Source organism: Coenobita brevimanus, chromosome 4 (assembly GCF_032717465.1).
Source record: "Coenobita brevimanus isolate Jiangsu-jjx chromosome 4, ASM3271746v2, whole genome shotgun sequence".
Lineage (NCBI taxonomy): Eukaryota > Metazoa > Arthropoda > Malacostraca > Decapoda > Coenobitidae > Coenobita > Coenobita brevimanus.
In genome coordinates this window covers 15632324-15658163 of record NC_136957.1, presented here as the reverse complement: position 1 = coordinate 15658163, position 25840 = coordinate 15632324, and the positions used below count along the sequence as shown (strand labels likewise).

Below are 25840 nucleotides of genomic sequence, written 5' to 3'. Positions count from 1 at the left end.
AAATATTTGGAATAACAATTTTTCTGTGCATACAAAAATCAAACTTTATAAGGTAATGGTTAGGAGTATCTTAATTTATGGACACGAGTCTTGGTACAGCACAGTGACTATGGAAAATAAATTCTTGGTGTTTGAAAATGAAGCACTTAGAAGAATATTAGGAGTTAAGTGGTGGGAAAGGATACCAAATAGTAGAATTAGAGAAATAACGGGAGTGCAGCCGGTCGATGAATATGTTAGATTCTCACGATGGAAGTGGCTAGGACATGTGTATAGGAGACAGGGAATAGTACGAGGTACACCAGGGTGGGTGGCACTTGGTAGGAGAGGTAGAGGAAGGCCAAAAGAGACTTGGGTGAGGACAATGAGAAGGGAAGCTGGAGATGAGTGTTGGGGAGATCTTGAGGAGTTAGCACAAGATAGGATGTGGTGGTGTGAGTTCATCGAGGCCCTATGCATCCCCGAGGGTGCCACAGGAAATGATTGATTGATTGATTGCACTCATACTTGCCCTTCAACACTTCTCTGTGTATGTTGGTCCAGGGTCAGGTGATATTGTAGTGTACACTGATCACCACCCTCTGAAATTTTTGTCCCGATTTAAGGACTAGAATCTTAGATTGACCCACTGGGCCTTGTTTTTGCAAGAATACTCCCTTGATGTAAGACATGTAAAAGGTGTTAGTAATGTTTTAGCAGATTACCTATCCAGAACTTAGATTGTACGGTATCTAGAAATTTCCCCTTCGGGAATTTCTTCTCCCAGGAAGGGAGGTGTCACTGGCATAGTTACCCCAGTAGCGAATGGGTGAAATAGAAGATAAGGTGATAATGAAAGGAAAGAGAAGCGAGTCGTTAAGAACATTAAATCTTTTCTCTAATCAGTTTTGCTGCCTGTAAAGGGTAACCCTCGTCCCCAGCTGCGTTTACTTAGTCGTCACTGGACTGATAACACACCAAATGCTTTTCTCACAAATTACGCAGAAAATCCCTCTTGTCCTTGAACTGTGGGTGTAACTTATAGTGTGGGAGGAGCTAAAAGAGAGTATTTGCCAACAGACGCCTAAATAAGGGCACGTCAGTGGTTTTGTTTAATTTGTGTAACTTCGCCATTGGCTCTCTTTCGTAGCAGATGCCTCTGTACTTGGTGAGTGGCTGCAGATATTCCATAAGACAGCCTAGTGGTTAATTAGCTGAGAGAGGCGGAGTGAGTCTGTTTTATAAGTTGAAGGAAAATGTGAAGAGACACATTTTTGTCTCATTTTGAACACACCTTTCTGTACACTTTTTGTCTCATTTTTTGTATACACATTCCTGTACATTTTGTCTCATTTTGTACACACTTTTTGTACACGTTTTGTCATTTTACACACTTACTGTCACGTTACACTTTTGTCACATTGTGTTGCACTTTTCCCCAACACTACTCAATACGTGACTTTGATTATAAAACTGTTTGTGCACCATTTCCCAGTTTTGGTTCACTCCTCCTTTTACACTAGTGTGTGAATTATATCTGGATTAAACCTTCGAAGTCCCCACGTTTCCTCGAGCTTTGTGAGTACTTAGCCTTCACTGAGTGTATTCTGGTTAGGCAAGAAATAACTAGTTTTTTATTTGTATTCAGAGGCCTATATAAAATCCTCTTTTATAAAACGAACCCTGGTTTCTTCTTTGGTTGTGTATGTTATAGTGTACAGTAAAGTTAGTTTTCTTGTAAGCTTTACCTTATCCCTTTTGGTGATTCATTAAGGGCTAAGAGTGCACCGTAATATACACCCCCATAACAACAGTGAAATACAGATGTTCATGGAACAGAAAGGAAGGGATGTGCATGAACTGAAAGATAAAGAACGGGTTCAAGATCTCGCTTTCATGGTGGATATTACAGAACACTTAAATTATCTAAATACAGAGATGAAAGTACACAATAAATTAGTGACAGAGTTTTATTATTCCATTCGTGCCTTTGAAATGAAAATTCAGTTTTTTTAAAGTCATCTAGCAGAGTAATCTTTCACACTCTCCGACCTTGAAGTCCCTGCAGAGCAAACCTGAGTTTCACGCTATCAGCACAGGAATGTACTGTAGCAAGATTACACAGTTAATGGATGAGTTCAAGGAAAGATTTACTGGCATTAGAAACCTTGAACGAGATTTTGTCATTTTTCGGAGCCTATTCTCTGTTAATGTAAATGAGGTACCAGAACATCCTCAGTCAGAATAAATTGAGCTCCAGCGTGATTCTGTGATGAGGAACAAGTTTTCGATTGTCAGTGTTGGCACATTTTATCAGTATGTTGGGCCAAATTATCTCAGGATTACATTTATTGCTTCAAAAACTGACAGTGTTTGGAAGTATATATGCCTGTGAACAACTATGGTGAGCTTGAACAAGCTTGCTTCAATCTGAAACGTAGTGTTGTGCACCATAATTCAATACTGAACAAAGCTGTAGATCAGGCGTTAGTGCCAGACTTTGATGCACAGGTTCATAGCAAAAGGTACCAAGTATCGGGGAGCAGCAACAGCAGGCAGTACGACTAAAGTGTAATACACCACGTGCAAGAGCTGACTAAATCCATGTTTCTTATTCTGTATTCAGATGTACTTTATCTGCCACTTTATTCCAGCACACACTGCTTATTTTTGACGTCTTATCCTCCATTAAATACCAACTTATGAAGTTGCATCTTTTACTCATACTTATCAGGTCACAATCCATATTATCCTAGATCATGCCAGTTCAGAGTTACTATTCGACCCATTTTTTTTTTTTTTTTTTTTTACCAGGTCGCATCCAGTACCTGACGCTGACTGAGACGGACATGGTGTGGATGCCTGATCTTTTCTTCAAGAATGAGAAAGATGGACACTTCCACAATATCATCCTACCCAACCTGTACATCCGTATCTACCCTGACGGTGGCGTACTGTACAGCATCAGGTGAGAGGGAGAGAGAGAGAGAGAGAGAGAGAGAGAATAGCAGACACGTAGGAGTGCTTTCTTTGACGTTTACCTGCTCCGTTACGTGAAATGGTTAGCCTGGTACCTTTAATTTTCCATTTAAATTCTGTCCACTGCATAACCTAACGTCCTCCCGGAGGGGGGGGGATTTATCTTTCCTCAGGCTGATCAAGTACAAGTAAGGAATGGTTTTCTGTAGTGAGGGCAGTATTTGGTGGAGTGCTTTATTAGCCATGTTTTGTGTGTCGTAGTCTGTGTGCCTGGGTTCGGACATATGAGAAAAAAAAAAGAAAAAAAAAAGTGGAAAACTCTCCACTCTATGGCACACCTAATGTCTGACATGGCTCGTATCTCTGACTGGGGTAAAAATAATATGGTTATTTTTAATGCACCTAAGACTCAGTTCTTACACCTATCAACCCGACAAAATCTTCCACAGTATACCCACTAATGTTTAATAATATTCAGCTTAATCCTGCATCGTCCTTGAACATGCTTGGGGTTTCATTTACTCGGGACTTATCTTGGAAAGATCATATTACATCTCTTGTAAAATCTGCTTCCAAGAGATTGGGTGTGCTAAGCCGACTCCACTCTTTCTTTACCCCTGCACAATTGTTGACTCTATACAGGGGTTTTATCCGCCCCTGTGTGGAGTACAACTCTCATGTGTGGGGAGGCTCCCCACATACAGCTCTTCTCATTAGGGTGGAGTCAAGGCTTTTCGTCTCATTAACTCTCCTCCTCTTACTGACTCCCTTCAACCTGTCTCTTCGCCGCACTGTTGCATCTTTATCTCTTTTCTATCGCTACTTTAATGGTCACTGCTCCTCTGAACTGTCTGCTTGCATTCCTCCACCTCTACGACGAGCGCGTAGCACCCGTCTGGCAGCAAACTCTCATCCCTTTTCTGTCCAACTCTCTAATGCAAGAGTTAACCGTTACTCCCAGTCTTTCATTTATGCAACAGCTCAGCTCTGGAACTGTCTCCCTCTGTCTGTATTTCCTGCTGCCTATGATCTCCAGTCTTTCACACGCAGTGTGTCCAGGCATCTCAAAATGATTGGATCTTGAATTTGGCTCTCTATTGTATTTTGTCTGTCTCTTGGAGGGAACTGTTACTGCGGGCTTCCTCGCATTAAAAAAAAACAAAAAAAAAAAAAAACAGTTCAGATGTTCACAATGGCTGGATTTGGACCCAGACTATAGGCATCACAGATATAGATGCGAGCCTAATAACCACTGAGCCACTTAATAATCATCGATTAGCCCAAATTAGTGAATGGTCGTTTGTAGCTGCCTTGTGTCACATCAGCTGTGGTCAAGTTATGTAGGTTCAGATCCACTCAGGTTAAGCTGAAAAATTATGTAAAAAATAAATCAATTAAGTCTACTCTAGATCTATTTAGGTATGGTTGGGTCGATTGGGCACATTGTAGAGCACTTCAGGTCCAGTTACATAAGATAAGGCTCTTTCACATTTTCATGTTAGTTATGGTCAGTGTAGATCCGGTCAGTTCTTGAGGATTCTTCAAGCCATTTCAGGCCCATTCGGAGCCATTAAGTTTCACTCAGGTCAGCATAGCTTAGATGTACCACGTGAGTTCCAAATATGCTGAATCCGGTTCAGTTAGACCAGTTCATCTCCATTCAGGCAGCTCCAGAATCATTCACATACATATACAACTCTTTCAGCCCTTTTACATAGGTTGCAGATTCTGTTAGTTAAATTGAGAGTCATTCATATGTTTTCAGAGTAGGTCACTTTGAATCCACGGAGATAAACCCTTTCGGATTTAGAATCATTCGGGCATAGTTAGGCTAGTTGCCCGTCTCCGTCCCGCAGGGGCTTGGAAACTGGTATTGTTTTCACTCGGTTTGTTTGTCTGTTTATCTGTCTGACTGACTTTCTGTCTGATAACAACTTTACGCGATAACTACTGGTGCGATTTTTACTAAAATTACAGGGTTGATGGACTATGACCATCTGATCACCTGATTAAATTTTGGGCCAAATTGGTCCAAGGTCCAGGCTGTAGGCCTAAAAAATGTAAAAAAAAAATAAAAAATAAATAAAAAAAGGTGGTACGGATAGAACTCTGTTTTTTCGCCAGAACTCCTTTCAGGTTCGTCATATCGACATGAAACCAAAACCTAAATGTGAATCTTTCAAATCTGCATCCTATAACATGCCTCATTACATCAGGGAGTCACCCTCCAGGTAGGGGTAGGTGGTCATTGCCAGGTAAGTCGGTCCTAATAATTCAAATGGGCACAAGATTGTCAATTTTCATCCAATATACTCCAAATTTGATATGTGACATCTTTGACTAGATATCCTGTTGTGTTTATACGTCAGCACTAAAATGACTGCCGGAGACGAGTTTGCTGTGCCTTTGGCACCACCTCTTGTTTAAGTTTACTTCGGTGAAATCAGGGCCATTTAGGGTCAGGCACATCCAGTCAGATCCAGTGAAGTTAGTTCAGGACCTGTCGGGTCAATTCAGATTCAGTCAGGTCTGGTTAGTTCAGTCTAGGTTCAATATCGCCTTTCCAGTTTGCTTTGGACCCTAATATGGCCTTTCCTGCTTGCGTTGGACCCTGCAAACCCACTTAAACAGAGATACTTCCATTCAGTCGGGCAATATCTGATAAGGTTCATTTTTGCCCACTTAACACTAGTCAGGCTCTTCCAGGTCACTCCACGATTATTCTGGTTCTATACGTCCATTCACTTCCAGTCCATGTGTGTGTGTGTTAAGAACAATTAGCTCCATTCATGCTTATTTACAGTCTTTCAGAACCGCCTAGGTCAGGTAGACCTATTCTGACATAGAGTAACTTTCTGTAAGCCCATTTATATCAATTCAGATGTCTTCAAGTAATGCGTTAATTAAAGTCTTGACATCCATTTAAATCCGTTTTTATGACAAATAGGTCGGCCTGGCCGGATTCTGCTGTATACTTCAGCTCCTTTCAAGATCTTTCTGGCTACATTAAATTAACTACATCAGTGCAAGTCAGCTATGATCGATTAGGATCAAGCGTCATGTGTTCAGAATAATATATATATATATATATATATATATATATATATATATATATATATATATATATATATATATATATATATATATATATATATAATGCAGAAATCACAAGAAGTATGTATACATTGCAGTCATGTAGGTGACACCTCAGACGCAGGTAAACGTAATACTGCAGTCTTTACAAGGCACTTTAACAGCCATGCCTTACAATCCTTCTCTTCTTCCAGAATCTCATTGACCCTGTCATGCCCCATGGATCTGAAGCTGTTTCCACTTGATCGTCAGATGTGTCAGCTTCTCATGGCCTCCTGTAAGTATGACACAAAGTGGCACATGCCGTCCCGTGATAGCGAAGCTTGTATTGTTTTCGTTTTGTGTGTGTGTGTGTGTGTGTGTGTGTGTGTGTGTGTGTGTGTGTGTGTTCTTACCTAATTGTTCTTACCTAATTGTATCTTTACAGGAATGAGTCAAGCTCGTACTGTCCCGTGTCTTAAACCATATTTATCATACATATCCTTAAATTTGTGAATTGTTTTGGAATACACGATTTCATTCGGTAGTGCATTCCACTGATCAATTGCTCTGTTTGGGAAGCTGAATTTCCTCACGTCTTTATCACCTCTCTTCTTATGCAGTTTTTTGCAGTGTCCTCTTGTTGATGCTTCCCCATATGTTAAGTAATCATTTATGTCTATTTTCTCCTTCCCTGATATGCATTTATATAGCATTATCATGTCACCTATTTTCCTTCTCTCCTGTAGTGTTGGTAGATTCAGTTTATTTCGTCTTTCTTCGTAGCTTAAATCCCTTAAGCTTGGTATCCATCTTGTAGCGGCCCTTTGAACTTCTTCAATCTATATGTGTTTCTTGAGATGAGGACTCCAGACTACTGATGCATACTCCAGGGTTCGTCTGATGAATGATGTTATTATCCTTCTTAGCATGTCTTTATTTATGTATGTGAAAGCTATTCTCATATTTGCAAGCAGTGTATACATGTTCCGTACCTTCTCACTGATGTGGTCAGCCGGAGATAGTCTGTTATTGATAATCACACCTAGGTCCTTCTCTCTTTCTGATGTGTGTAGGTTTCTCCTTCCTAACTTATAATCCCAATCAGGTCTTTTCCCACTTTTACCAAACTTGATTACATGACACTTGTCCATATTGAATTCCTTTTGCCATGTATTACTCCAAGCATGAAGTTTATTTAATTCTTCTTGTAGCTCTTTACAAGAGTCTGTGTTAGTAATTCTCCTTTGTATTTTTGCATCATCTGCAAACATATTTAGAAAGCTTTCATTTCCAGTGTTGCTGTCTATATCATTTATATACACTAAAAACATGATTGATGCCAGCACTGAGCCCTGTGGTACTCCACTAGTCACTTCTTTCCATGATGAGTAGTTTCCCCTTAGTATTGTTCTTATTTCTCTTCTTATGAGATAATCTTGCATCCAACAAAACAGTTTGCCTCGAATTCCTCCTTGATGGTACAGTTTCCATAAAAGTCTTTGGTGTGGTACTGTGTCAAATGCTTTCTTGAAATCTAAATAGATACTGTCCACCCATCCTTCTCTTTCCTGTATTGTGTCTGTTACTCTGTCATAGTAGCTCAACAGATTAGTAACACATGATTTTCCTTTTCTGAAACCAAACTGTCTTTCTGTTATCATATTGTGTTCTAGATGATTTACCCAAGCTTCTTATAAGCTTTTCTAATACCTTGCTTACAACACTGGTCAGTGATACTGGTCGGTAGTTGAGTAGATTTTGTCTATTCCCTTTCTTGAATTTGCTTTCTTCCAAATATCAGGTAGTTTACCTTGACTCCTCCTGTATTACTTTTTTTTATATTTGTATATCTGGTAGTATGTGTGGACATGCATGTTCCACATAGTCACTCTCAAAATTTTTTTCTTCTGTAAAAACTGATTGGAATTTCTTATTTAGTGCTTCACAAATTTCTTTCTCTTGTGTATAGGTGATTCCCACGTCCGTAATGGATTGTGTGTGTGTGTGTGTGTGTGTGTGTGTGTGTGTGTGTGTGTGTGTGTGTGTGTGTGTGTGCGCGCGCGCGCGCGCGCGTTAGCACGATAACTTCGCAACAGCTCAAGATATCATCACAAAATTTTACAGGTGTGTAGTAGGGGGAAAACAAGCAATCACGAGTTCGAAATTGGTGAAAGTAGGGCAAGGTCTCTCTGTCTGTTACCACAATAACTTCACAACCGCTGAAGATAGCATCAAAAAATTTTACAGGTGTGTAGTAGAAATGACAATCTCATAGGAGAAATGTTTTCAATTTGTCTGGGTGTCTGTTAGCACAATAACTTCGCAACCGCTCAAGATATCATCACAAAATTTTAAAGCTGTGTAGTAGGGATGAAAATCTCCTACGAGTTCGAAAATGGTGAAAGTAGGTCAAGGTCTGTGTCTGTTACCACGATAACTTTGCAATCGCTCAGGATATCATCACAAAATTTTACAGGTTTGCAGTAGGATGGAAATCTCCTACGAATTCGAAATTGGTGAAAGTAGGTCAAGGTCAAGGTCATATTCCGAGCCGCGCTAGATATGAATCGACTTGCAGCTGGTGTGATTCCTCCATTAGCGGGGGGACCTCTAGTTTAGTATCTTTTCATTTCTCTCTTGAATTATGCTCAAATTTCTTCAGTTTTAGGATCATGTGTTATGCTTTTTTTTTTTCATTGTCTTTTTAGCGGTTTCTTTTATCATCTTTCAATACAAAAGAACACTTGCCTTTATAACCCCCAGTATTTTTTTTTCTCTCTCTCTTCCTGTGTTGCTGCAACTTTTATAACGTCCCTTCTACCTTCCATCTGAAATCTTCAATAAGTTTTTCATTCATTCATTGCCAGACGCCATGTATCCCAGACGGGGTGGCCAATGGCTTAGAGTTAATTGTTTTACAGGGAGGGGCACTAATCCTCCACCAACCCCACTTGACACGTAGGGATGCCAACAGCATCTGGTATTCCCAGGCGGTCACCCATCCAAGTACTAACCTGACCCAACGTTGCTTAATTTCGCTGATCGGACGGGAAGCGGTGTACTCAACGTGTCATTTGTTGAATTCTCCCTGCTTTCGTTTCTCTCTCCCCCTCTTCTTTCCATGTAGCTCTAAAACAAACCGACAGAAGCCCTTTAAAAATTCACAGCTGCTAGCAGTCTCCTCCCTGTATTGGGAATCTCGCTTTTATTCAGTTTTCTTAGTAATCTTATTTCCCCAAATGTTTCCTTCAACCATCGTCTGACATGCCGAATTATGTCCTGCATATTATAAAGGACTGGAGTTGGCGTATGTAACCCCATTTCATAATTTCTTTTTTAACGATGTTTCCATTCCAGTCAGCTTTGCTCTGTGTATGGGGTGCATTCTCTTTTTCTTGTGTTCCCTCTAACAGTAATATCGTACCCTTTATAACACTGAGCATCTGTAACGTTATCCTTGTATTTTTTTTTTTTTTTTTAATTCAGCTGTCTATATCTGTTCTCTATTCATCTTTATTGCTTCATTGTCCGGTATTACTTTTCCTTTTATCTTTCTCCCGGTATTATTTTTCCTTTTGTGTTTCTCCAGCATAATTCCCACTTAGACTTAGTTGTGTAGTGATACTTCATGCTCATTCGTTTTCCGTCTTTACCTGTTAATTATTCTTTTTTTTATTATTGCCTGACTCTTTCTCTAGTCCTCTCTTTCCCCTTTGGTCCCACTTTAGTTACAGATGTTCCGTGTTCATTTATCCTTTCTACCCCGTACATAATATTTCTGATTAGTCATAGCAAAGCAGAACAAAAACAATCAATGAAAAGCATGCTAGGGCGGAATGCTAATCGCCCGCCAGAATATGTTGTTGGCAAAGGCACAAGCTACCCACAAACCAGATTTGAAGCAAATTTCCCAAACTACGGAAATCAGTCACCATGTTTCACAAAGTCCAACCCATACCAAACATATATGGCGGCTGGCATTCGGTCATCTTTAATCTATCCTCACCAAAAGTAATAGGCTTCAGTACATCCACATAGTTGCTATTTCCTGAAGGTTTGGTGAAAATTCGTCTTCAACTTTTCGAACAGATACACACACACACACACACACACACACACACACAAAGATGCAATTGTACTGAAAGGGTTATTAAATCTGAACCACCATTTTGGGACCTACTGTACGTATCTGTTTAGTATTTGTATCTTTGTAACTAAATATAACCCTGCCCCTCAGACGGGTGGACAACTGAGGATCTTGTGTTCCTGTGGAAGGACGTGGAGCCGGTGCAGGTGACAAAGAACCTACATCTGCCACGCTTCACACTAGAGAAATTCATCACAGACTACTGCAACAGCAAGACTAACACCGGTGAGTATTTATTATTATTATTATTATTATTATTATTATTATTATTATTATCTATCCATCCATCATCCAATCCTACGTTGCCCCATGAGGAGCGTAGGAGCATGGGGCTAGGCAAGTTGGTCCTGAGATTTAAGGTGAGAGTGACTAGCCTCACTCATCCCTGAGTGGCATTACGTGAGCACTAACCCCAACCATCCCTTGGATATAAACCTTCACCGGCTCAATCCGATTGGAGCGCCGTAATTACCCACTAAACCACAAGGCGCCATAGTTTGGTTATATGATTACCACCCAGCGTAGTAAATGGTTTCCTGGTGTACTGGAAACCGTTCGGCTTGTCACTCAGTGTTGAATCACCCACGGGCGGAAGGAAGAGGAAAGGATGAAGGACAGAAAGACAAAAGAGGGAGTGTAAAGTCACCCGTTGGCAGAAGGACGTGGAAAGAATGAAGGAAAGAAAAACAGAAGAGGAAGGAAAGAATGGATGGAGGAAAGGAAAGGGCAGAGACCCGAGAGCAGCACTACATCGAGTGAGTGGATGGTGAGCACCCCCACCTACCACAATTATTATTATTGTTGTTGTTGTTGTTAAGTGGTAATACCAGCAGCAGCAGCAGTAGTAGTAGTAGTAGTAATAGTAGTAGTTGTAGTAGTAGCATTAGTAGTAGCAGCAGCAGGAGTAGTGGTAATACCCAGGCAAAATTTGACGGGAACTACACTCCACTTTATAAATTTGGTATATAACAGGATGACTGAAGATTTGGTGTGGAGGAGGCATTGCACACACAAGAAGGAGCAAGATCGTTAGGCCTGGATTCAAAAACTATTTTTTTTTAATGCAAGGAAGAAGGAATTAAAGGCTGCAAGCCCGCAAATTCTTCCCCCCCCCCAAAAAAAAAAAAAATAAAATAAAAATAACAGAGTCAAATTCAAGATCCGTTCATTTGGAGATACCTGGACACACTGCGTTTGAAAGACTGAAGATCATAGACAGTAGGAAATACAGAGGGAGAAAGCTCCAGGGTTGACCTGTTGCATACATGAAGGACTGAGAGTGACAGTTAACTCTTGCATTAGAGAGTTGGACAGAAAAGGGATGAGAGTTTGTTGCTAGATGGGTGCGACATGCTTGCCGTAATGGCGGAGGGATACAAGCAGACTGTTCAGAGGAATAATGACCATTGAATCAGCAACAGAAAAGAGATTAAGATGCAACAATGTGGCAAAGAGATACAGGTTGAAGAGGGCCAGTAAGAAAGGATTAATGAGACAAAAAGCCTTTGACCACCTTGTTGAGAAGAGCTCCATGTGGCAAGCCTCCCTACACGTGAGAGTTGCACTCTACACAGGAGCGAATAAAATCCGTGTATGAAATAAACAGATGTGCAGGGCGAAAGAGGGCATGGAGTCGGCATAACGCACCTAATCTCTTGGAAGCAGATTTTACAGGAGAGGTAATATGATCTTTCCAATATAAATCCCGAAAGAATGAAACCCAAGGTATGTTTAAAGATAATGCAGGATTGAGCTAGATATTGTTAAAAATTAGAATATACTCCTGTGGACGATTTGCTGGGTTGACAGATGTAAGAACTGAGACTTTGTGGGTTGGGGAATCATCCTTAGCAACGACATATCTAGGGAGACAGCAACTGACCTGTGAAATACCACTGCCTCTCTGGCGAGGAAGCTACCTTTGAGTTAGTGCAGTAACACTGGAGCATTGATGGGTTGAAGGCTAATCGCTCTTGATAAGACATCAGGATATAGGCCTATAGGGATAGGTGGAAACTTAAGATTATGGGAAAATGCATTATGGAGGTAGTCAAAAGTAACATTAAGCAGGCAGTTGACAACCTCCAAGTGTGTGCAGGCCAACAGGCAGGAATTGAGGCACCAGTTCATTATATGAGTATGTTTGGGGAAAAGGATTGTCATGCAAGTTGAAATCTCAGATGTAATTAACCAGCCCCATCCCGGTAAATTTTTAACCAATGACCTCCCCCAATCCTGGCAGATTTTTAACCAATGACCTCCTCCAATCCTGGCAGATTTTTTTTTTTTTTTTTTTTTTTTTTGGCTAAAACCTCCGCTTTTATGAGAAACACCAAAAATTCATAGAGAAATCCCTCACCTGAGCTTTAAAATGCTGATACAGGTAACAATACCCTTACCTGGCTGTTTTTTTATGGGGCCTGGCTCCAGAGAAAACGTATTCTATGGGAGGGGTAACTAATCCAAACCACTCATAATAGGTATTTATTTATTTATTTGGTACGAATTTATGTGTAGTATAAGAGTATATTGGTTTTCACACAGTAATACAGGTGATATAAGCATTGCTTCACTCACCAAACACGTCAACATACCACACCTATTTTGGCGACATTACCTGGTCATCATTTCTGACTGTTTCTTCCTCTAACGCTATGTAAACTTTGTACTCCACACTGTCATCGACTGGGGAATCACTCTGGCCTTGAATTTCGTACTGTGACGCGACACGTCTTTATTGACCAGGTCACTGATAACAGACTTGCCAAGACAGTGGTGTGCGGGGGGGGGAGGGGAGGTCACGCAGGGTAAGGCATTGTCCCCGCCTGGCATAGGGTAGAGGAAGATGTCCCATGTATATGTACCAAAAATCATGTGCAAAATTTGAAAAATGTGCAAAGGACAGACCTTGCAACTGCGACGCGTTTATATACATCAATGGGAGTCACAGTGGCGAAACGTTTGGACGTATATATACGTCAATGGGAAGTGGTAGGTTAACTCTATCAGTCGAGAGAAAATGCTGCACAACATAAATACCCAGCATTTGTTCAGTATGTGAAAAAACAGATACAAAGAACCAGCAGACTTTTACAGTATGAGTAAGACAGCTGATCATATCAGTGTTATGCAGTCCACAGAAGGAACTACCAAAGGGGACCTCATGGCCTTGGCTGTGCACGTCCTGGCTATGACAGTGCCACAACAACAGATCAAATTCGAGGCCAATAGTGTAAGACAATTAGCTTGTGTAGATCTCACAGGTGCTGGCAAAGTGAAAGATGAGAAAATAGTGAGACCTCGTACATTTAATAGCTCTCAAATAGGTTACTTCCCTAATGCAAGTAAGTCCATATTGATCGTGAAACCATCTCATTATCAAGATGCACAGTAAGCCTTCAGAGACACAAAAGTAATAAATGACAGAAGAAGCCCAGATGCATCTGGATGCAGTGATTGTAACTAGGGAATTCAGAGACAAATAATGTGAGTGACAAGGTGAAGACATAGACAGAAGAAATAAATCTGCTATCCATCCATTCAAAACAGAGCCTCATGCAGCATACACTGCATTTACACACGGTGTAAAACACAAATACCCTTCATGATGCGGACCATCACCGAAGTAGAATTGCTGCTACAACCTCTGGAGGATGCTATTAGGGAATCATTCCTCCTGTCACTGACCAGTGACTACTTCCCCATACCAGAAGAGCGGGATCTTGTAGTACTACCATCGAGGATGGGAGGCCTTGGCATTATAATTCAGCAGCCATGTAGGCCACGAATGCATTAAATTCACTCTGACTTACTGAATCCTTGTCACAGAGGATTTGTTCCCAGACTGAAATAAGTGAAATCTACCAACAACGGCAGATAGACACAGACACAAATAAGGAAAATGCGTTTAACAAGACAGAAAGCCCAGCTTAGCCAGATGCAGCACATAATTGAACATCTTGGTGCAGACCTGTGTAGGATAGTTGACATGTGGAAGCTGGGGTATCGAAATGGTTGGCGACCCTGCCTCTCAAGACGAAAGGCCTTAACTTCATTGAAGAAGAATTTATAGGTGCCATAGCCTTGAGATACAGGTGGCCAACAGAAAACCTACCTCAGCAGTGTGCCTGTGGCACTGTCTTTAATGCAAATCATGGAGTGGTTTGCAAGAAGGGAGACTTTGTTTGCATCCAGGTTGATGAAGTACTCGACCTCTTTGTGAAAATCCTGCAAATCAAATGATGCCAGAGTGGATAAAAGTATGCGAGGTTTCTGGACACGAGGGCAGAATAATTTTCTTGGACATGAAGATACTTGATCCTGTGGCAGCATGTCGCCGTGAACTTTCACTTGAAACTGTACACCTCAGGAATGAACAGGAAAGAAAAGAAACAATCAAGAGAGAAAGAATCCAACATGCAGACCACGGTCGAATCACTCCCTTCGTGTTCACAACATCAGGTGTGATGGGTCGAGAGGCTATGAGATTTTACCCGAGACTGGCAGAGGTGGTCTGAGAAGAAGCATCAACCCCGGAGCTCTGTTATGACCTGAATGAGATGTCGACTGTTCTCCGTCATGAGGTCTGCACTCCTATGCCTCAGGGGCACAAGATCACATCAAGCCTATGGCGGGTATGGACTTCGAAGCTACTGTGGTCGAAAGCTGCATTGACCAGCGGCTCCATTTTTTTTTTTTTTTTGTAGTACTGTTTATGAAATATAATACGAATAAAAAAGTACAATATGGTATGTAACCACAGTTGTTGACGTGTTTGGGACCAAAGAATTGAACTGTGAAAGTACCATTAATGTTACCTTTCACATTAGAACTCCAAATGGTGAATTGTATTATGAAGATTGATACTTATTAGAATATAATGTCCAAATGGATGGAGGTACCTTATCTTGTAATAGAAGTAGTAGCAGTAGTAGTAATAGTAGTTTTGCAATGATGGTGATAATCATGGTGATGATGATGAAGATTTTTATTCTTTCAATAATTACCCCCTGCCTCCTCCTCATCATCATCATCATATCATTCATTATCAGATATGGCAGTATGTAGGTAATTGTCTGAATGCTTCTTTCTTACACGAGTTCGTCAGTGTCCACCCCACCTATAACACATGCAGATGAGGAATAACTATACTCCATTTTGCCGAGTCTGGCACCATCTCTGATATCATCAACGCCTGCAGGGTTGATGTAAATCCTCTATACTAGGTAAACCTCTACATATTACCTTGAGAACCAGTATATAAAAGCAATACAAAAAGGTATATCCAATACAGAGGACCTTTATCAGTGCTACAGGTGTTGACGACATCACTGATGGTGTCAGACTTGGTGAAATGGAGTATAGGTGCTTTCTTGTTAATATTTTCATATGATTCATATGATACAAAATTGTTTGCACTTTATGAATTTAGTTTACCTCTTCTGTACTTGGAAAATCATCAACCAATCCAGCAGCTACAAGAATCATACGAGTAAGGTCTGCTGTTTTATTGACATATATGTTTGCCTGATTCTCACATATTCAAATTTTTACCCTTAAGAAGTTCCTCACAGAATACTGCGAGTACTACAGGTAAGTTTTGTTTTTTCGTAGTTGTTTGATTGTCCAAGTCAGAGTAACGGCCTTACCACGCACTTATTGTTCAGTTCCCAAGAGATGACTGGAGATTTTTGAACATGTAACCCCGTAGAGTAGACTAATCATCTTCCCGTAACTTCTTCACTTCGATGACATCTTTTTCTTTCTGTTTTATTTCTCTTCAGCTACGTGTATGTAGAGGTTTTTCAAACAAGATGAGAGAAATATAACTTCCACTAATATTTTCCCCAGTAGTGCTTCAACTGAGCTGCACAGAGTCGGCTAGTAGCAGTGAGATTAAATTTAGAAAGGCTCTTCTCGGGCTGAAGGGTTCAGTATGCTGAACTTCGCCAGTCAGCCTTGAAGAACGTTAATATTGGGTTTTTGTTTACCTTAAATATTCCGACTGAACTACAATTGCAGGATCAAGACTGATACGAGTGTGATTTACCGCTCAATTGGATACTGTACCTGTATCTACCTCCGTCCACTACTGCTTTTGTGTTAATTCTATGTCTGTGTATTCTGACTTCTTAGACAGTACCCTTCTTTACACTCAAGATTAGTACAGAAGTAAGTTAATCACTATGTTAGTGCAGGAACTAATATACTCACTTCAGTGCTTTCTATATTCCACGTTTTTCGTCACTGCCCTCAACACTCCTGCACCTTCCCTTGTTTTAGCAAATCCTTCAGTTCCTCCTCAGTACTACCGTCTTTGATCACAGCACTACCTAGTAGAGGTGTATTGGATGTCTTAAAAATGCGGATGTGCGGATGAGGATATAAACTGTTAAAAATTGCGGATGCGGATGTGGAACCGGAAAATCAAAAACATTTTTTGCGGATGCGGATGTGGAGGCGGAAAATCAAAAATATTTTTTGCGGATGCGGATGTCTGATGACTATATCCTCGCGGATGTGGATGCAGATGCGGATTATTTTAAAATCTTTTAAGATTATGCATTTTAAATTGTTAATGACGACTTTCAGCGACATAAGTCAAACTTATGTGTTACCAGGATGCAGGACGTGGACCCAAGTCGTCATGCATCCCACCAACCACTGTCCCCAACCTCCACCCTTTGGAAAGTGATAAAGTTACATTAAATTTAGATAAGTGCAATCTTGAAGTTAGTATATGTATTATGTATAGTTTTTCAGTCACTTGAACCTCACATTGCAAATCAGTTCAGTATTTGAATTTCAACAAAGGCAAATTACTCTAAAAAAACAAAAGTTTCTCTGCTTTATGTGCATGAAGGCTGTTGCTTTTTTCATCATAGATTAATCCAGCACCACTGAATAGTTGTTCACTGGGGATGCTGCCTGGGGGAAAACAGAGATAAGTACATACCATTTTCACTAAATCAGGGTAGTCTCATCTGTTTTCACTGCACCATTTCAGAGTATCTTCATTTGCTCCTTTAATTCTCTTTTTGTGATTCTTCTTTATTTCTTCCATTGAACTTGTAAGTGGTGGCCCAACATTTTCATCATCACTGCTTGATGCGAGTATTATATTCATTGCATCTGACAGCGTTCCACTTGTAGGCTACTTGATGTATGGTTGGTAGGCTTGTCACCTTTCAGTCTATTTTTTTTTTTTTTTTTTTTTTTTTTTTTGGTCCATTTCCATCATCCTTTAGCTGATCACACAGGCCCGCAAGTCTTGATTGCACTTGCTCAGTGATGTAAGGAGAAGAGAAAAATTTACTCTTATATCTAGGATCAAGATAGGTTGCAACTCTGTAAATGTCCATACATTCATGGCCAGCATTTTTTTTTTTTTTTCCAAGCTCAGCCCTCATTGTTTGTTCATAAAGTTTATTGCATTAGTAGTTTCCTCTTCCTCTTTATCAGTACTATGATCTTCAGATTCTTCAGGCTTTGAGCATGAGCCTGTGCTTTGAGCATGAATTACTGGTACTTCACTTACGTATGTTTGAAGGGCGGTTTTCAAGGAAACTATAAACAGTATCACATCACTGATGGAGGAGGAAGAGCTACTCATTTGTTTTGTAAATGATATACACTATATTCTTTTTCATAATATTATTTATGAATATCAATAATATATATATATATATCATTTTATTATTTTTTAACTAATTTTATGCACTGATATGTTTTGTAATACCCCCACATCCTCATTCACAAAGTGTGGACGCGGATGCGGATGTTAAATTTACCATTACTGCAGATGCGGATGTTATTTGCATTGCAAATATGTTTGCAGATGTGGATGCGGATCTTAAAAAAATGATGATAATTTGCGGATGTGGATATCCGATACACCTCTACTACCCAGATAAACATATTGTGCATTTTCATTAAATCTGCCAATCAGTCTCATCCTTTAGTTCAACTCTGTATCACTTTCAAACACTATCACTTTGTATTTTCCTTCATTCACCAATAGTTGTCAGAACCGTGCGGTCAGATAAAAATTAGAAGCACTGTTAATTACTCAGCGTGACAAACTGCGCATGTTGGAAACTCTCTATGTTAATTTGTTATTTTGATTCTTTTTTATATAGCGGGAAAAGTACTGTCAAAGGAAAACCCTTCCTGTACGATCACTTCTCAAGCTTATGCTTGTTACCTCCAGATAATTTTTTTTCCAGTTCGGGAAGAACGTATATAACCAAACCTTTAACTTTTCACCACAATGACAGTCTGTTCTAGTAGTCTTCCCAGTATCGTACGGCTTTATCCAGCTCAGGAAGGACCTCTCTACATGAATGGATTAATGGAAGATATACCACCCTTACCTCATGAGAGAAGGAAGTATAGATTGGTTACGATTTATGCCTACAGTCCATGATAAATGGAAATCTTTGTTGGTTATGCCCCTTCCTCTACGTTATCTGTGCTTGGTTAGCAGTTATTGTACGGCTGGCAGCGCATGTTCGGCACTGTCACCACTTTCAGACTGACAGTGATGGTTGGTGATAAAGTTTTTCATCTGAAAGCACGACTGCTGCCTCTCTCCCTATATTCCCTTGTCTTTATGGTAAACAAACACAACCTGTCAACCTATTATCCATTTAGCCGCCAGTAACGACAACTAAGTGCACCAGTAGGCCTGCTGGGACTGCTTGTGGAATGCGATCCATCTCCCATTTGGTCCGGTGGTGACTGGCGTGATTAGTGTCGCCACTAAAAATTTTGAAGAATCTAAAGTTGGATGTAGAAAAAAAAAAAGTTGTAGAAATCTATAGATCCCTCAAAGTGATCATTCAGTGAAAACCACCATAACAAAATCTCCAACATAGGGTTGGAATGGAAGACGACACGGTCGTATATATTCCACAGCCTCCTCGCACTTCAGGCAATTGGATCTTGTACTATGGACTCTCACGAGATCCAGGGCCGCATCATTAATAAGTTGCACTCATGCAACAAGTCATTCACGCTGATCTGAGTGCATGGTCATAGTCGTATCTACGGCAATGAGCAGGCTGACTTACTTGCATAGTCGGCTGTAGAGCTCGAGGAGACTTGGAACGTTCCTCGTGATCTACGGTCGAGTCTCTCTCTCAGAAAGAAATCAATAAATCTTCTGTGGCAAGGTCAGTGGACCAGACTAAATATTCGAACGTGTAAGCCGTACATGGGCGACTGGGACACTGCCAATCCTAACAGTCGCCTTGAAGAAAAAGTGTTGGCTCGCTTACGGGTTAATGCCACCATGCTTACGCACATGAAACCTTACATGGAAAGACGATTCCCACCGCACTGTGACATCTGTGATGCGGTGTTTTCTATCAGTCATATCATCCTGCACTGTCGGCGATTTATTCGTGAACGTGCTTCACTTATAAATTATTACGGCGCAGCAGACGTCTCCTTCACCCTTTCCACCACCCTGGGTGATGGGGACATTGTTATGACATAAATTGATGGCTTTCTTGAGAGAGACTGGACTGATCAGAGTGATGTGACTTTTTTACTGTATGGTTATGGTTTTTATCAACTGTAAATATTTATATATTTTATTATTAATTAGGGTTGACAGTTGACATATTTGAAATAGTTCCTCCTCCCACTGATCTATTTCTAATATAGATGTCACCTACATTAAACCCGGTTCCTCGACTGAGTCACCAGCTAATGAGTGCAAGTGTGCAATATAGAAAGGTATTGGGCACTTGCAGTCAATGGTTGTCTGTTGGGAGAGGTCCTTCACTTTTTGTACATATGTAAATATATTATAACATCTTGCTTAAGTTATTCTAATTAGGGCCGACAGCTGACGTATATGGAAATGTTCCTGACTCGTCTAGTTCTTTTTCATATATTGATGTCCCCTATATTAGGTTGTGCCTCAACTGACAGTCACCAGGTGATGAGTGCAGGTATGTAATGTAGAAAGGCATTACATATCTGCAGTCGATGGTGTTCTCTTGGTCGAGGTATTTTTATTTTTCTCATTACTGTACGTTTAGCTATTTGTCTTTTTAGGATTTAGTAAAGGTTAGCGATTTGTTTGTTAGGTTAGTAGTTTTAGGGACTTTAGGTTGTAGGCATTTTTTTTCCTATTAGATAATGTAAGGTTTAAAAAAAACAAAAAAATACAAAAAAATACAGTAAAAAATTATATATATATATATATATATATATATATATATATATATATATATATATATATGTATATATATATATATATATATCTGTCTAGGTATGTACATACATATACTGTATATTTACCTTAATGACCAGGGGCTTCGGCCCCAATGGTCGATAGGCAACAACAACAACAACAAAATCCCTTTATCCCTCTGAATTTTTCCCTAACTGACCAGAATCACATGCCATAAGCTGACAATAAAGTATAGTTTTATACAGAGGTTGAAAAAAAAAATAGGGATTTTTTTTTTTTTTTCCAAAGACAGTGGACTTTGTTTAGTTGGTTTGCTAGCATCTAATGAAACTAGGCCTGTCACACAGCTTAAACACATAATAGTGGTTACATGAATTTTGATGAGCCTTCTTGATGAGGTAGGGATGAATCTGTTTGGTTACAAGTCAGATCAACCCTCGTCTGACTGCACTTGGTCAAGAGTTTAGCTAGAAAGGGGTTGTGTCGTTGTTAAGTGATAACTAACCGACTTCAATCATATTAACTCAATATAGTACTGAACTTAAGCCACATGTAATGCAAATATAAAGTTCCCCAGGTGAGATTGTCGTTCTGTTCATCCCTCCTATATAAAAAGGCAGCGTTTGCATTACTGAGCGACTACCAGTGGAGCCGATGGATTGCATACAGCATGTGAGATGTCTAATATCTATATTTGTTATATGTCCTATCATTCACAAAGAAAGTGAAGTCTGAATCTTATTTTTAAGATGTCTCCCAGTATGCAAATCTGTAGATTAAACCTCTCTTCAAGCAGAATCTGACAATATGAAAATACCCACAAAATATGTAATCTACAGATAAATGTCTAGAAGCGGCAGTTTCTGCAGATTTTGCTGGAGTTTGTCTAAAGCAGTGGTTCTCAACTAGTAGTCCATGGACCACTGGTGGCTCATGGTGACTTTTTGGGTGGTCCACAGGACGTTTACTATATTTGGTAATAAACTGGAGACTGGTGCATATATTTTTAAATTTACTGAAAATTCAGTACGAAAAATTTTATCGAAATAAATAATTGGCCATTCATTTTACTGTATTTATTCCAGTATGACTTGTACTTACCCAAATCTGTCAACACATGCAGGCAGATGTCTTCCGCCATTTGCAGCAACTTCCATGTGTGAGAGCAGATTTTCATGTTTGTTGTACGCTAAGTCCAAACAGAGGAATCGGTTTGCAGTGGAAAGCGATATTCATTGTGCATTATCAAATACCACTCCTAATAATGAAAAGCTTGTTAGTAAGAAGAGAATTCAGAAGTCTGGCTGCAAAGAAAAATGTTCGTTGTATACTCCTACATAATTTCAAAATTCTGTTTGAAATAAATTTCACCCAAAATGTTAGATAAGTATTCATGTATTTCCTGGAAATTATGTTTGGAAGAAATACATTTCAGACCAAAATGTCAGCTGTCTACTATTTTATATCATTTCTCGAAATTCTGTTTGTAAGAAATATATTTCTAACCAAAATGTTTGTTGTCTATGCTTTATTTATCTTTACTCAAAAATGAAATGGTCCACGATATTTTTTTTTAATTGGGCTGGTGATCCATGGCCTGAAACGAGTTGAGAACCACTGGTCTAAAGCTTCATAAAATCCAAATAATATGGAAAACATATCAAGTAACGTGAAGAGCTGAGAGATATAGTTCTAGAATGGAAAGATTACAGTTTGCTGGTCGGGCTATTATCTAATATACTATAGCATTAGCCGTAAGTGTGTGTGTGTGTGTGTGTGTGTGTGTGTGTGTGTGTGTGTGTGTTTTGGGCAGCAGAAACTACACATTCAAATCGCACCAAAATTGGCACAAAAATCGCGAAAAATTCGCTGATGTGAAAAAACTTGGTCTCATCACGATTGAAAAACTTTTACTATATTTAATAAGCTGTGAAAAATGTTTAATGTATACAAGTCGGTATCCCTGCCGGGGCACCGCTATGCAAGAATATTCTTGTAAACAACTCGTAGGTCGTTACTCTTCCCTAAAGATGTCTAAGTAAATCAAACAAGTCTCATAGAGTTAGGTGAAACGTAACTTAACCTTAACTCACCTACAATAACTATTTCTCTTCGATCTCATAGCTAATCCCCCCTTGAATTGGCCAATTCGTAAAGGTTACTTAGCTAGTGAAGAGGGAGTGATCGATAACCGATGACAATGAGGCTGCTTAGTGTAACTGTTTTTTTTGTTTTTTTTTATGCGAGGAAGAAGAAACCAAAGGCCATGAGCCCGCAGTAACAGTTCCCTCCAAGAGAAAAACAAAATACAATAGAGAGCCAAATTCAAGATCCGATCATTTTGAGATGCCTGGACACACTGCGTTTGAAAGACTGGAGATCATAAGCAGCAGGAAATACAGATAGAGGGAGACAGTTCCAGAGCTGACCTGTTGCATAAATGAAAGACTGGGAGTAACGGTTAACTCTTGCATTAGAGAGTTGGACAGAAAAGGGATGAGAGTTTCCTGCCAGACGGGTGCTACGCGCCCGTCGTAGAGGTGGAGGAATGCAAGCAGACAGTTCAAAGGAGCAGTGACCATTAAAGTAGCGATAGAAAAGAGATAAAGATGCAACAGTGCGGCGAAGAGACAGAGGTTGAAGGGAGTCAGTAAGAGGAGGAGAGTTAATGAGACGAAAAGCCTTTGACTCCACCCTATTGAGAAGAGCTGTATGTGGGGAGCCTCCCCACACATGAGAGTTGTACTCCACACAGGGGCGGATAAAAACCCCTGTATAGAGTCAACAATTGTGCAGGGGTAAAGAAAGAGCGGAGTCGGCTTAGCACACCCAATCTCTTGGAAGCAGATTTTACAAGAGACGTAATATGATCTTTCCAAGATAAGTCCTGAGTAAATGAAACCCCAAGCATGTTCAAGGATGATGCAGGATTAAGCTGAATATTATTAAACATTAATGGGTATACCTGTGGAAGATTTTGTCGGGTTGATAGGTGTAAGAACTGAGTCTTAGATGCATTAAAGACAACCATATTATTTTTACCCCAGTCAGAGATACGAGCCAAGTCAGACATTAGGTGTGCCATAGCCTCATCCCTTGTTTCTTGAAGTAACTGTTGAGATGGGCGTTGCGGGAACCGAATGGAGCAAGCAAGCGTCCTTATGGTGCGTATATACAACCGTGCTAGCTTGAGAGTGACTAGGAACAGAATGTTAACTCCACAAGGTCTGGGAGCAGAGTGTGAGTGCGGCAGGATCTACCTCCCTCATAGAATGGTAGGTTGCCAACTATTAATTAATTACAGTACTAAATACAGGTAGATTACATCATGATATGTACAGGGCGAATCTAACACATTAATCTTAGTTTTACTTAAACTAAAGTTAGACCAAATATTCCCTTAAACTGTGTAAATATCTTAATTCCACATCTGCTTAACAGGAGAATCTTTCCCTACTCGCCACGTTATCTAATGCGCAGACGCAGTTTAGGTCAGTGGAAAATACCACATAATTACATGTATTTACAATGTATAGTTGTCCACTGGGGGTTAAACGCTGTAGCATTTAATTTATCAGTAACAAGAATTATTAAAGAGAACGTAATTTATGGGTTATAAAAACCGCTTGAACAATTAACAACGGTCTCAAGTTTTCCTCTGCCTTTAACCAGGGGTAACTATGATAAAAGTAGAGAGCGCAACTGCTCTGGGGAATAATATTTCCCACAGTTTTGGGGCCGGCAGAAAATGATACGCTGTATCATGTAATATGACCCTTAGCCAAGAGTTCCTTCCATAGTTCTCGAGAACCCTGTGCTGCGGCCCTTCTAGGTCGCCCCTCTTGACCCATTTGATCTTCACCATCCTCTGGATCCAGAGTGGCTGCTAACTCAAGGGGTACCAGTTTATCAATAGTTTTTAAGCTGGTATGTCTCTTACATTTTATTTTTGCGAGTCTCAGCACCCCTTCAGAGTCTGGGTGTGTGGAGATCACCTTAGCTAGTGGCCACTGGGATCTTGGCTGTTCGGTCTTCACTAAGAACACATCTATGTTAATAACTGATTTGTTGCTGGCGGCCTGAGCTCCATAAAACCTTTCTCATAGGCTCAAAAGATACTCATCACTCCAATGTCTATTCCAAGTATCCAACATCCTTTTCAGACGTTGATATCCCTAATCATTTTTTTCTATGTTAAGATCTTCAGTTTCTTCTTGGATACCCACACAAGGCATCGGATGAAGCTTCCTGCCATATAACATGCGAGCTGGTGTTAAGGCCTCCAGCGAGTCACTAGTGTCATCTTGATAAGTCACGGGTCTATTATTAATCCTGGTTTCAATTTCAGTTATTACTGTTCTTAAATCTTCTCTCGTGATCTAAGTTTTATGTAATGTTTTCCTCAGGCAGTTCTTGACAATACCAATCATTCTTTCGGTAAATCCATTTTGCCATGGAGCTCTTGGAGCTGTGAACTGCCAAATACAATTTCGGATTCCCAGCGCCGACTTAACTTTTGGGTCGTTCATTAGGTTCAACAGTAAAGGTGCTGCTCCAACGAAGTTAGTTCCGTTGTCGCTTATTAACTTGCCAGGACAAGACCTTCTAGCGGCAAATCTGCGAAAAACATTGAGGAATGTCTCCGGGCTTAGGTCTTCCGCTAATTCTAGATGGACTGCCCTTGTGTAGGCACAAGTTAATAAACAAATGTAAACTTTATGGGGAGTTTCCTCACCAGTAACAGTTATAGCCCCTGTGTAGTCCACTTCTGTTACATGGAAGGGCCGACTTATGCTCACCCTTTCCTTCGGTAGGGCTGGTGGTCCTGGGTAGTTATAAGGTCGCTGCTCATACCTCCTACAAATGATGCAGTTTTTGAGATATTTTTTAATAACCTGTCTACCCTTAGGAATCCAGTACCTTTCCCGAATCTGGGCTAAGGTTTGTGGTACACCTCCATGGAGAGTGGAATCATGGGCTTCTTTTATAATAAGTTGTACAAAGCATCCGCTCTTGGGTAATAAAATGGGATGTTTGGTTTGGATGGGCAAGTCAGCCTTTACCAATCGGCCTCGACATCTTATCAGACCTTTTCCGTCTAAGAACAAGCCTAAATTCTTCATCAGCTTATTCCTTTTTCCAGTGTCTTGGCCTAAAAGTTTATATATTTCCCCGTAAGAACTTGTTTGTACTCGTTTCAGCCAGTATTTTAGGGGATCTAATTTCTGAAACCCCACCTTCTTATTTAAAAATTCAACAACCAGTTTAGTAGTATTTAGAAGTTGTCTTATTGACGAGAATCGGCTGATGTCAATTACTTCTGGCTCAGGTACTACAGGATCCAAGTTCACTACACTAACCTCAGCAATACTGAAATGTTTCTGTTCAGGCCAATCGTTAGTGAGTAACCATTTAGGACCTTTAAACCACAAATTATCTTTTATCAGTCTCTTTAT

At 40.1% G+C, this 25840-nt stretch overlaps 1 protein-coding gene and 1 pseudogene across 1 annotated transcript in view; one reads left to right on the top strand and one right to left on the bottom strand.

Annotated features, from left to right (window-relative positions):
* The window catches only part of LOC145395955 (glutamate-gated chloride channel-like), a 287229-nt gene that overhangs the window by 155144 nt on the left and 106245 nt on the right, over positions 1-25840 (top strand). Inside the window, exons 4-6 of the mRNA XM_080269468.1 lie at positions 2794-2947; positions 6246-6328; positions 10271-10405. Coding sequence (XP_080125594.1) covers positions 2794-2947; positions 6246-6328; positions 10271-10405 — 372 coding nt within the window. The remainder of the gene's footprint in view (positions 1-2793; positions 2948-6245; positions 6329-10270; positions 10406-25840) is intronic.
* On the bottom strand, positions 8999-9115 carry LOC145397088 (5S ribosomal RNA; annotated as a pseudogene).